Here is a 12,353-nt window from a genome sequence, read left to right as displayed (position 1 = left end):
AGGAAGGAAAGAATGAGGAGAGAGGGAGGAAAGAAGGAGGAGAGAGGGGAAAAAAAAGGGAAAGGAGGAGAGAGAGGGAAAAAGGGGAGGGAGAGGGAAAGGGAAAAGGGGAGGGAGAGGGAAAGGGAAAAGCGGAGGGAAAGGGGAAAGGGAAAAGGGGAGGGAAAGGGAAAAGGGGAGGGGAAGGGGGAAAAGGGGAGGGGAAGGGAAAAGGGGAGTCTGGCAGGGGAGACAGAGAAATAAAAAATTTCAGTGGCAGAGACAATGCTATAAACAAAATCTATAAAATTAAAAACACTGCTCAGCATTTGGGAACATGTAGATTTTTCTGTAAGAACACCAATTGATCTACATGGTCTGGTTTGAGGGCGCTTCTTTTTGCAGTTACCACATCTCCTGCAGTGGAGAAAACCCGCTCTGCAGACACGCTTGTACCTGGGATACACAAGTATTGCTTTGACAGCCGAGAAAGGAGGGGAAATATGACCTCATGCTCACGCCACCAGTTCAAAGGGTCCTCAGTGAGAGGCAGAGGTGGGGCTTTACAATAGTTTTCCATTTCCTCTTCAGCCTTGGCATAGGGGGTCTTTTTGGGTTCTATTGTACCTTCAGTGTCAGTGAAAGACTGTCCCAGCAAACTCACGAGCAGCGATCTGGCCTTTTTGGGAGGAGATGGTGGAGATTCAGAATGGTTGTCTTCGATGGGTGAACTGTCCTCTTCTTCCAGAGTTTGTTTTCTTCTAGGCACTTGATGATCCTCTTGTGTCCTCTCACTCTCATCTGATGTAATCTGTGTTTGAACAAAAAAGAAACGGAAAAAAAACAATAAGTAAAAACACAAATGTCAATGCCTTTGATTCTGATGGGGTGATGAAAAAGCACAGGAAACGGACAGTACAGTTCCCGCATCGCATCAGATTCAGAAGCGTGGTAGTGCTACTGTCGTTTCAAGAAGAAACATGATGGAATTCTTCAAATTAATTTAATTACCTCCAAGGATGCAGCTTCCTCAGTGACTCCTTTAAATATCTCCAATCTTTCTTCATCTGTGAGGATGAAAGGCAGTCCCTTAAAGCGAGGATCCAGTGCAGAGGCTGTATGAAGGATCTTCTTCTCGGCCTCACTGCTGTACCTCTTCTGGAGATCTGTTCTAATAGAATTCTTGATCTCATGGATCATGGGTGTGTCTCCCATCGTGTCTGTCATGCTCTGGAGAAGTTGTGCATTTATAGGGGCAATGAGAGAAACTGTTGGATTGCGCTCTTCTGACATCAGCATGGTTGCATCCTTCATTGGCTTTAATGCACTCACGGCGTCCTCTGCATTTGACACATCTGTTTTGTTTAGAGTGCAGAGATCGGACTCTCCTCTTCTGACTTCTGGAGACAGCAAGGTGGCACAGACTGCAGGTTGTTGTTCCAAGAACCTCTCGACCATGTCGTATGCACTGTTCCATCTTGTTGCCACATCAGTTATCAGCTTATGATTCTTCAGGCCAAGACATTTCTGTTTCTCTTTTAGACAGTGGCTTGCTCTAGTTCTGCGGTGAAAGAATGTGGATATCCGACGTACTCTGCCAAGAAGCCTAGAGAGAGTGGCCACTTGTTTCAACGCTCGCTGGGATGCAAGATTCAGTGTATGGGCGAAGCATTTCACATGGGGGAATTTTCCAACTTGAGCTGCAACTATCATGTTTGACGCGTTGTCGGTCACAAGCACTACAGATTTATCGGACAGCTGCCATTCTTCCACAACATGAGAAAGTAGCTCTGCCAGATGAGCACCCGTGTGAGACTCATAAATGGCTCTCGTTTGCAGTAAATGCGACAAAATCTGCCAGTCCTTACTAACGTAATGTGCTGTTATTGTAACATAAGACTCTGTCGTGACTGAAGTCCAGGAATCACACGTTATTGCGACTCGACTTGCTTGGCTCATTGATGCAATTATCTTAGCTTTGGTTTCGTGGTAGAGTGCAGGTATGACGTTTTCTGTAAAGTGACTTCGTGACGGGATCTTGTAACGCGGCTCTATCGTCTTCAAAAGGTAGCGAAACCCACTGTTTTCCACAACAGAGTAAGGGCGCAGGTCCTTCGCTATGAAAGCTGCCACAGCTTTTGTTATTCTCTTTACCTTTTCAGAGTTGGGCGGCAAAGTTGACTGTAACATTGCATCAATTCTTGGCTGATCTGGGTTCATTTCCTTGGTGGTGGTGGTGGTAGGTTTTAGCATTTCTGGGTGAAAACGGCTGACGTGGTTTCTCAGATTAGTAGTATTCCCTAGATATTTAATTTTTGTGTGACAGATTTTACACACAGCGTATGACTTGTCCAATTCGTGCTTCCTACTTTTTTCATAAAAGCCAAAATGTTCCCAGATGTTTGCTTTTAAAAAGCTAGGTGCATTTTTTATCTCTCGTTCCTTTTGTTCTACTTCTGCCATTTTTATTTACTAGCAAATGCAATGCATGCCAGGCATCTATGTAAATTTGTGAGTAGGGATGACACAAGTCTTGACGTGACGATGATGTTGTCAAACTCTGTCAGTTTGAAAAAAAAATATAAAAAAATTTGAGTGACTAAGCCTAACCCTGCTTTCACACCTGAGCGTTTCTCAAACGCGCGTTTTACGCGTGTTTTTGTCGCGCGTTTTTATGCGCGTTCTTTGTAATAGTAAACGCGCGTTTGACGCGCGTTTGTGTGATTGACTGCAGTGTCCTATGGCCACAAACGCGCGTCAAAACGCCCCAAAGAAGCTCAAGTACTTGTTTGAGCGTCGGGCGTTTTACAGCGCGTTCGTACGCGCTGTAAAACGCCCAGGTGTGAACCATTCCCATAGGGAAGCATTGGTTTTCATGTCTTGAGCGTTTTACAGCGCGTTTGAACGCGCTGTAAAACGCTCAGGTGTGAACTTAGGGTTAAGCCTGCCACGAGATCAACAGAAAAAGTAACACTGCTGGCTGCTGGTGGTGGAGCGATTCTCCTCCTGCCTGTGGTGGACTGGACTGAGCCTGAGGAGTGAGGAAAAACGGACAGGTGAGGTGACACAATTTTTTTTTTTTAGGTACGGTAATAACAGGCAGTGACCAGCTGCAGTCTCTGTGAGTGGTGTATCTGTGTGATGGTCACCTACCTGTCACAACAAGGTGGCAGAGTCTGGCTGGCACGTGGCACCTGCGGGTCTCCTGTCCTGCTGCCTGTGATGGATGAAGGGACTCGGAGTGTGCGACACAGGGGGAGGGGGGTGTCACTGTTGTCACGTCAGCGGGAGGCGGGAGGCGGGAAAGAAGGCGCCCAAAAACTTTTTTTTCCGACTCGGCTCTGCGCGGCGGACGCGACGCTGACGTCATCAACATGCATCGATTATTTAAAGCAACCGCATCGATGCAGAATCGCCGGGGGTCGAATCGCGATGCATCGCTGCATCGATTATATTCGACAGCCCTAGGTGTCACGTTGTACAGAGTCCATTGTTTTTGAAGTAGCAAAGCAGCCTGTGTTGGATCAAGAGTTTCCTCCAAGGGGGTAAACTGCGGGATTTTTCTTTTAGACAAGCTTTGCAATGCGGGCTGTCGACGCGCAGAGGTCAAGCTTCCGGGAGGATACCTCGGGCTGTGAAAATGACTGCCCCTTCGTGCTGATGACCTACTTCTGGGGGTTAACACACCATTAGTTGGTGTTAGCATATCCTTGCGATAAATGATGTTACTGTTCACTGACTGCAAAAAGAGATCTTGACAGACAAATGTATCAAACTCTGCCGCTATCTTTCTAGGCATCGCGTCTCCAGTTTACTGACCAGCCAGATTTACCAGCATCTGTTCCAGGACATGAAGCAGTGGAATGACATAATTCATCTCTTAGTCCTGGAGACTGACAAATAATATGGCCTCCTCAAAGGGCCTGAGCAAATGGCGGGTGTCACACATGAGCTGCCACTGGCTGACATCGAAGTTACACAAGGGACTACTCCTGTCCGCTTGGATCATCAAGAAATTGTTGATGGCCTTTCTCTGTTTCTATAGTCAGTCCAACATATGGAAGGTTGAATTTCAACGGGTGGAAACGTCACATATCAGCCTATGTTGGGGGACGTTGTTCTGCCGCTACAGCTCAATTAGGGTGTGCTTGGCTGAAGTGCATGCAAAGTTTCCTGGCCATTGTTAGGATGTCTTGCAGATGGGTGGAAGACTTCAGGAACTGCTTGACAACCAGGGAGCATGGCTCAGCCCTCCTTGACGCAGTGCTGACACCATGTTCTTTCCGTTGTCGGTCACCATGGTTCTGATTTTCAGTAGTTGCGGAGATAGCCAGGATTCGATTTCTTGCTGAAGGATACAGAGCAGTTCCTCCCCTGTGTGACTCAGTTCACCCAGGCTAACTAGGTGCAGAACAGCTTGAGAGTGATGAGAGGGGTCGCACATGGCTTGCATACACTACATGCCTCCAACATAATTCTTGGATCTGTACATGAAAATAATGTATTTGGTGTAAATTTGCGCGAGGGGCACAGTTGGAGACATTGACTTCACAAGCGATACAGAGCAGCAGAGTTTGTTTGAAATTTCACCACTGCGTAATTCAGCCCATACGCAAAAGGAGGTGTAGAATCACCTATACATTTTTCCAAAAAAAGCCTGTGTCACAAAGAATTTCACCACTAAGTAAATTGGTCCATACCGCAAAAGGGAGGTGTACAATCACCCATACATTTTCCGGAAAAAAAAGCCAGTGTCACATAAAAAATTTCACCAATAAGTAATTCAGTCCATCCCGCAAAAGGAGGTGTACAGTCATCCATAAATTTAACCCAAAAAAAAGCCTGTGTCACATAAAGAATTTCACCACTAAGTAGTTTGGTCCATACCGCAAAAGGAGGTGTACTATCACCCATACATTTTTCCAAAGAAAGCCTGTGTCACAAAGAATTTCACCAGTAAGTAATTTGGTACAAACGGCAAAAGTCACCCATCAATTTTCCCCAACAATAACATGTTTGAAATAAAACATTTCACCAATGAAAGGATAATAGGATTCGGTCCATACAGAACACAAAATATGTCCCCACTGCGTAATTCGGTCCATACCACATAAAGGGCTTTTCCACATATAACTGCACTGCTAAACAGCAATTTGGCCCCCATTTTTTAATACTTTTACACTACAAAAAAGGCTTTTTACCAGATAAGTGCAACGCTGGATGGCGAATATATTTTTATTTCGCCACTAATATGTGGCAAACAGGGCTGTAAAATATATCACTGCACAGCTGAACGCCAATTAGGCCCTAATTATTTTCTATTTTTACACTGCACAAAATGCTTTTCAATAGTGATAAGCGGCAGAGAGTTTATTCGAATTTGTGATATTTCGCAAATATATGGGCAAATATTTGTGAATTTGCTAAATTAGTTTGTTATATTAATGCGATAATCCCAATGTAAAAATCGCTTAAGTGCACATGTGATAAAGGGCGAGTCAAATTTAACGAAGTTTGAAAAGATTTAAAAAATTGGCTTCCAGCACATAATTCTATTCAGCACTATATTCGATTAGCATTTTTATACTGCGAGAATCGCAATGTAAAAATCGCTTTACAGAGCATGTGAGACTAAGAAATAGGTGGGGCTGCAGTCTTTAAACTACCGAAGTTTGAGGCAATTGGAGAAAATGGCTACTAACAGCATATTTCACGCCAAGGAGACAGAACACCTGATCACCGTAATTAATATGACATAGCGCTGCACGTCACTCTGCTGTGCTTAGTTTAAGGATAGGTTGCTGCTGCTGTGAGGGAGAGAATAGGAAAGAAACTTTAATCAGAACTGCAATTGAACTCAGCGATCTACATAGATTTTGTTGTGTGGGTGCAGTGCACAATCTTTTTACTCTGCCCTGAGCCCAGTGACAGAGAAAAATAACTTTTATCCGTCTGTTAGTTAGGTGGGTGGCGGCGGCCATTTTATGCAAGCTCAGTGCACCAGCACTGCATATGTGCTTTTGTGACATGGAAATCCAAGCTGGAAATACTGCAATTATAATCTGGGTTTAAAAAATATCCTACATCTGGTGCCTTTGCCGCATTAGTCAGTATGCAATTTAAGCTAGAAATATAGCTATAATTTTCTGGGTTTTAAAAAACACCCTTTTTGGGCAAAATACTCAATTTTACAGCCCTTGCTGCATCTGTATGTGTGAAATTAAAGGGTTATATACTGCTGTCATATTCTGTTTGTAAAAAAAAATCGCTTTACAGAGCATGTGAGACTAAGAAAGAGGTGGGGCTGCAGTCTTTAAACTACCGAAGTTTGAGGCAATTGGAGAAAATGGCTACTAACAGCATATTTCACGCCAAGGAGACAGAACACCTGATCACCATAATTAATATGACGTAGCGCTGCACGTCACTCTGCTGTGCTTAGTTTAAGGATAGGATGCTGCTGCTGTGAGGGAGAGAATAGGAAAGAAACTTTAATCAGAACTGCAATTGAACTCAGCGATCTACATAGATTTTGTTGTGTGGGTGCAGTGCACAATCTTTTTACTCTGCCCTGAGCCCAGTGACAGAGAAAAATAACTTTTATCCGTCTGTTAGTTAGGTGGGTGGCGGCGGCCATTTTATGCAAGCTCAGTGCACCAGCACTGCATATGTGCTTTTGTGACATGGAAATCCAAGCTGGAAATACTGCAATTATAATCTGGGTTTAAAAAATATCCTACATCTGGTGCCTTTGCCGTATTAGTCAGTATGCAATTTAAGCTAGAAATACAGCTATAATTTTCTGGGTTTTAAAAAACACCCTTTTTGGGCAAAATACTAAATTTTACAGCCCTTGCTGCATCTGTATGTGTGAAATTCAAGGGTTATATACTGCTGTCATATTCTGTTCGTAAAAAAAACACCCATTTTGGGCAAAGTACTTAACCTGTTGGGGACACATGACGTACCGGTACATCATAATGCCCTGGTACTTAAGGACACATGACGTACCGGTACGTAATGTGTATTTCCAATCACCACCGCGCGGCGGGTGGTGATCAGAACTAGGTGCCTACTGAATTCAATGAGCAGGCACTCTGGGTCAATGCCGAGGGGGGTCCTGTTACCCCCCCCCCCCCCCCGTATCGGCGATCGCTGCGGATTAACCCCTTCTATGCCACTAACAGTAGCATAGAAGGGGTTTGTGTTTGAGTGAGCTCATCGAGTCCCTGCACTGCTGTGGCGGGGACTCAATGTCTCAGAAGGCAGCCTGATGATATGCAGAGGCTGCCCAATGCCTTGCATGGCATCCGGAACTGCCTTCTACGGGAGCTGAGGAGATCCAGCCAACTCAATGTAGTACATGAACAGGCAATGCATTACAATACAGATGTATTGTAATGCATTGCAGAGTGGATCAGACCCCCAATTAGAAATAAAGTAATGAAAAAATAGTGGTTTTAATAAAATTTATAAAGTAATAAAATTAATAAAGTAAAAAAAATAAAAATAAAACTCCCTTTCCCCTTATTTTATAAAAAAAAAACAATAAAAAAACCACACATATTAGGATATTAGGTATCACCGCGTCCGTAATTACTGGCTCTATAAATATATCACATGATCCACCTTGTCTGATAAATACTATATAAAAAAAGGGGTCAAAAAAAGCAATTTTTGTCAACTTACATACATTACAAATAGTGCAACACCAAGTGATCAAAAAGGCATATGCCCCCCAAAATAGTACTAATTTAACAGTCACTTCATCCCACAAAAAATGAGCCCCTACCTAAGACAATCGCCCAAAAAATAAAAAAACTATGGCTAAAAAATTCTGTTATTGTGTAAAACTTAAGTAAATAAAAAAAGCATACATATTAGGTATTGACGCTTCCGTAAGAACCTGATGTATAAAAATATTACATGACCTAACCCCTCAGGTGAACATTGTATAAAAGAAAATTACATAAAAACGTTGAAAAAAAAGCAATTTTTGGTCACCTTACATTGCAAAAAGTGTAATAGCAAGCGATCAAAAAGTCATACGCACCCAAAAATAGTACCAATTAAACCATCATCTCATCCCACAAAAAATTAGACTCTACCTAAGATAATCGCCCAAAAACTTTAAAAACTATGACTCTCAGAATATTGAGACACTAACATGATAATTTTTTTGGTTTAAAAAAAGAAATCAATGCATAAAACTTAGATAAATAAAAAAAAGTAGACATATTAGGTATCGCCGCGTCCGTAATAACCTGCTTTATATACAGGTGAATACTGTAAAAAAAAAAAAAAAAAGGTGTAAAAAAAGCTATTTTTTGACACCTTACATCACAAAAAGTGCAATAGCAAGCGATCAAAAAGTCATACGCACCCCAAAATAAAAAAAGGTTCTAAAACAGATATTTCTTGTTACCTTGCCTAAAAAAAAGTGTAATATAGAGCAACCAAAAATCATATGTACTCTAATATAGTACCAACAAAACTGCCACCCGATCCCGTAGTTTCCAAAATGGGTTCACTTTTTTGGAGTTTGTACTCTAGGGGTGCATCGGGGGGCTTCAAATGGGACATGGTGTCAAAAAACGAGTCCAGCAAAATTTGCCTTCCAAAAACCCTATTCCTTTCCTTCTCCGCCCTGCCATGTGCCTGTACAGTAGTTTACGACAACATATAGGGTGTTTCTGTAAACTACAGAATCAGGGCCATAAATATTGATTTTTGTTTGGCTGTTAACCCTTGCTTTGTAACTGGAAAAAATAATTATTAAAATGGAAAATCTGCCCAAAAAGTGAAATTCTAAAATTTCATCTCTATTTTCCATTAATTCTTGTGTAACACCTAAAGGGTTTACAAAGTTTGTAAAATCTGTTTTTAATATCTTGAGGGCTGTAGTTTCTAAAATGGGGTCACTTTTTGGGATTTTTTACTCTAGGGTTGCATCAGTGGGGCTTCAAATGGGACATGGAAGCCTAAAATTACCAGAGTGAAATCTGCTTTCCAAAAAATCATATGGCGTTCCTTTCCTTCTGCGCAATGCCGTGTGCCTGTACAGCAGTTTACAACAACATATAGGGTGTTTCTGTAAACTACAGAATCAGAGCCATAAATATTGCGTTTTGTTTGGCTGTTAACCCTTGCTTTGTAACTGGAATAAAATGGAAAATCTGCCAAAAAAGTGAAATTCTGATATTTTATCTCTATTTTCCATTAATTCTTGTGGAACTCCTAAAGGGTTAACAAATATTGTAAAATCAGTTTTGAATACCTTGAGTGGTGTAGTTTGTAAATAGTGTTGATCATGAATATTCAAATTTCGAATTTTTATAGCGAATATAGGTAATTCGAAACTTTGCGAATATTTCGAATATAGTTATATATTCGTAATTTCGAATATTCAAATTTTTATTTTATTTTTTCCATTCGATTTTTTTTTTGTATCCGTACACATGATCCCTCCCTGCTTCTAGCTTGTAGGCCAATAAGAAGGCTGCAATATACTTGACTTTAGGAGTAGTAGTGTTTGCGAATTTTGCTCTATATTCGTTTTTTCGAATATTTGCTATATTGCTATATATTCTTGTTTTAGAATATTACAAATATTCAAAAACAAAGTTATAGCAATATAGCGAATATTCGAAAAAAAACTAATATAGAGCAATTTAACTAATATAGTGCTATAATCTTCTTTGTCTAATAGTTGTAATTTTTTTCTCATCTGAAGTTCAGATTGGAAAAAAATTACAACTATAAAAAAATATTATAGCACTATATTAGCTAAATTGCTCTATATTCACTTTTTTCGAATATTCCCTATATTGCTATATATTCTTGTTTTAGAATATCACGAATATTCGAAAAAACTAAGTTATAGCAATATAGCGAATATTCGAAAAAAATCGAATATAGAGCAATTTAGCTAATATAGTGCTATAATCTTCTTTGTCTAATAGTTGTAAGTTGAAAAATTCGCAATAAAATTTGAATCCGAAAATTTGAATTACAAAAATTTGCATATTACACAATCATTACTTTGCCGATTTTTCGAGAAAAAAAATCGCAAGTTTTCAACGAATATTCTAAAAAATATTCGGAAAATATCGCAAATTTGAATATGACCCCTGCCGCTCATCACTATTTGTAAAATGGGGTCATTTTTGGGTGGTTTCTATTAATCTATGTAAGCCTCACAAAGTGACTTCAGACCTGAACTGGTCCTGAAAATGTGGGTTTTTGAAATTTTCTGAAAAATTTAAAGATTTGCTTCTAAATTTCTAAGCCTTGTAACGTCCCCAAAAAATAAAATGAAAAATAAAATGGCATTCCCAAAATGATCCAAACATGAAATAGACATAAGGGGAATGTAAAATAATAACTATTTTTGAAGGTATTACTATCTATTATAAAAGTAGAAAAATTGCTAATTTTTCAGCATTTTTGGGTACATTTTGTATTTTTTTATAAATAAAAAAGATTTTTTTTAAATCCATTTTACCAGTGTCATAAAGTATGTGACGAAAAAACAATCTCAGAATGGCCTGGATAAGTAAAAGTGTTTTAAAGTTATTCACACATAAAGTGACACTGGATAGATTTGCAAAAAATGGCCTGGTCCTTAAGGTGAAATATGGCCGTGTCCTTAAGGGGTTAATATTGCAGTCTTTGCTGCATCTGTTATTGTTCAAATAAGCTTGAAATACTTCACTAATTTTCTGGGTTTAAAAAAACACCCATTTTTGGCAATACCCTCCATCTGGGGCCTCTGCCGCACTAAGTGCAATTTAAGCTAGAAATACAGCTATAATTTTCTGGGTTTTAAAAAACACCCTTTTGGGGCAAAATACTCAATTTTACAACCCTTGATGCATCTGTACGTGTGAAATTCAAGCGTTATATACTGCTGTCATATTCTGTTATTCAAAAAATCTTAATTTTGCAACCTTTGCTGCATATGTAATTGTGAGATACATCCTTTACATACTGCTGTGCTATTCTGCTATTAAATACCCATTTAGGGCAAAATACTTAATTTGCGGCTTTGTCTGAATTTGTACGTTTGAGATACATGCTTTAGACACTGTTTTTCTATTCTGCTATTTAAAAAAACACCCATTTAGGGCAAAAATCTAAATTTTTCAGACTTTGCTGCATATGTCATTGTGAGATACACCCTTTAGATACTTTTGTTCTATTCTGCTATTTTAAAAAACACCCATTTAGAGCAAGATCCTAAATTTGAGAAATATGAAAGTGAAACACCTTCCTCAGGTGCGAGTACGCAACAGAACCTTCAGCGGTATTTAGTCGGGCCTAATGTGGCTCCACGAATGCTGAGGCCTGAACAAGTACAGGCGATAGTAGATACGGTTGCTAACAGTGCTTCCAGTTCCTTAGCATTGTCTCCCACCCAGTCTCCTGCTGAAAGATCAGAGTTGGCACCTGCAGCCGATGTCCATCAGTCTTTCACCTCACCCCCTTGCAAATCAGCCAAGCAGTCTGAGCCCCAAGTCATGCAGCAGTCTCTTTTGCTTTTGATGACTCTGCTAGCAGGGTTTCCCAGGGCCATCCACCTAGCCCTGCCCCAGAAGTGGAAGAGACCCGATGACCCGATGCCCAACCACTTATCTTTCAAGATGAGACATGGAAGGACCATCGCAGCACGTCTCAGATGATGACGAATCACAGGTGCCAACTGCTGGGGCTTTTGAAAGTGTGCAAACCGACAAGGAGGGCAGGGGTGAAGACTGGGTGGAAGATGATGTGGAGGACGACGAGGTCCTCGACCCACACATGGAATCAAGGTAATGCGAGTGAACGGTGTAGTTCGGAGGAAAAGGTGGTGGTCGCACAGAACCAACAGCACAGCAGAAGAGTGAGCAGGGTGCAAAAGTGGAGCGGCCATCCCTAGACAGTATGCCTTCTACTGCCCAGTGCCCACCACAGCAAGGGACTGAGCACACCAAAGCTAGCTCCAAGAAGTACCCAGGCATTGGCAGTGCTGACGACAAGACACGAGTGGTTTGCACGCTGTGCAATCAGAGCCTGAAGCGAGGCATAAATGTTCTCAACCTGAGCACAACCTGCATGACCAGGCATCTAAGTGCACAGCACGAGCTGCAGTGGAGTAGTGGAGAAGACACCTCAAAAACCAAGAAAGGTCTCTGGCTCCTTCTCATCTGCTGCAGTCTCGGCTTCTTCATCCATCTCTGGAGTGACAGTGCCACCTGCCACCCCGCAACCAGAGGATTTACCCTCAACGCCACCATCTGGCTCATCAAGCATCTCCACAATGTCCCACGGAAGCGTTCAGCTCTCTATTTCCCAAACACTACCAACAGTACCCCCCTACCCACCAGCGACCCCAG

The 12,353-nt window shown here is 41.2% G+C and overlaps 1 protein-coding gene across 1 annotated transcript; it reads right to left on the bottom strand.

The window, feature by feature from the left end:
* Nucleotides 1-238: 238 nt before the first annotated feature.
* LOC122942568 (E3 SUMO-protein ligase ZBED1-like) lies at nt 239-1,322 on the bottom strand. Its single transcript, XM_044300260.1, has 2 exons — nt 991-1,322; nt 239-790 (listed from the first exon to the last, which is right to left on the bottom strand). Exons 1-2 carry the CDS (start codon nt 1,291-1,293, stop codon nt 302-304), a joined length of 792 nt encoding a protein of 263 aa, XP_044156195.1. The 5' UTR covers nt 1,294-1,322; the 3' UTR covers nt 239-301.
* Between the last annotated feature and the right edge of the window lie 11,031 nt (nt 1,323-12,353).

This window comes from Bufo gargarizans, chromosome 1, assembly GCF_014858855.1.
Source record: "Bufo gargarizans isolate SCDJY-AF-19 chromosome 1, ASM1485885v1, whole genome shotgun sequence".
Classification (NCBI taxonomy): Eukaryota; Metazoa; Chordata; class Amphibia; order Anura; family Bufonidae; genus Bufo; species Bufo gargarizans.
The sequence above is the reverse complement of the archived record's forward strand: the minus strand, read 5'-3'. Positions and strand labels throughout refer to the sequence as shown.

Bases quoted from the DNA above. Each gene is read 5' to 3' on its own strand.
- LOC122942568 (XM_044300260.1), bottom strand. From the start codon at position 1,293: ATGAAGGATGCAACCATGCTGATGTCAGAAGAGCGCAATCCAACAGTT. The intron at 791-990 runs GTAATTAAATTA...GTTCAAACACAG, and splicing joins AGGAAGCTGCATCCTTGGAG to ATTACATCAGATGAGAGTGA.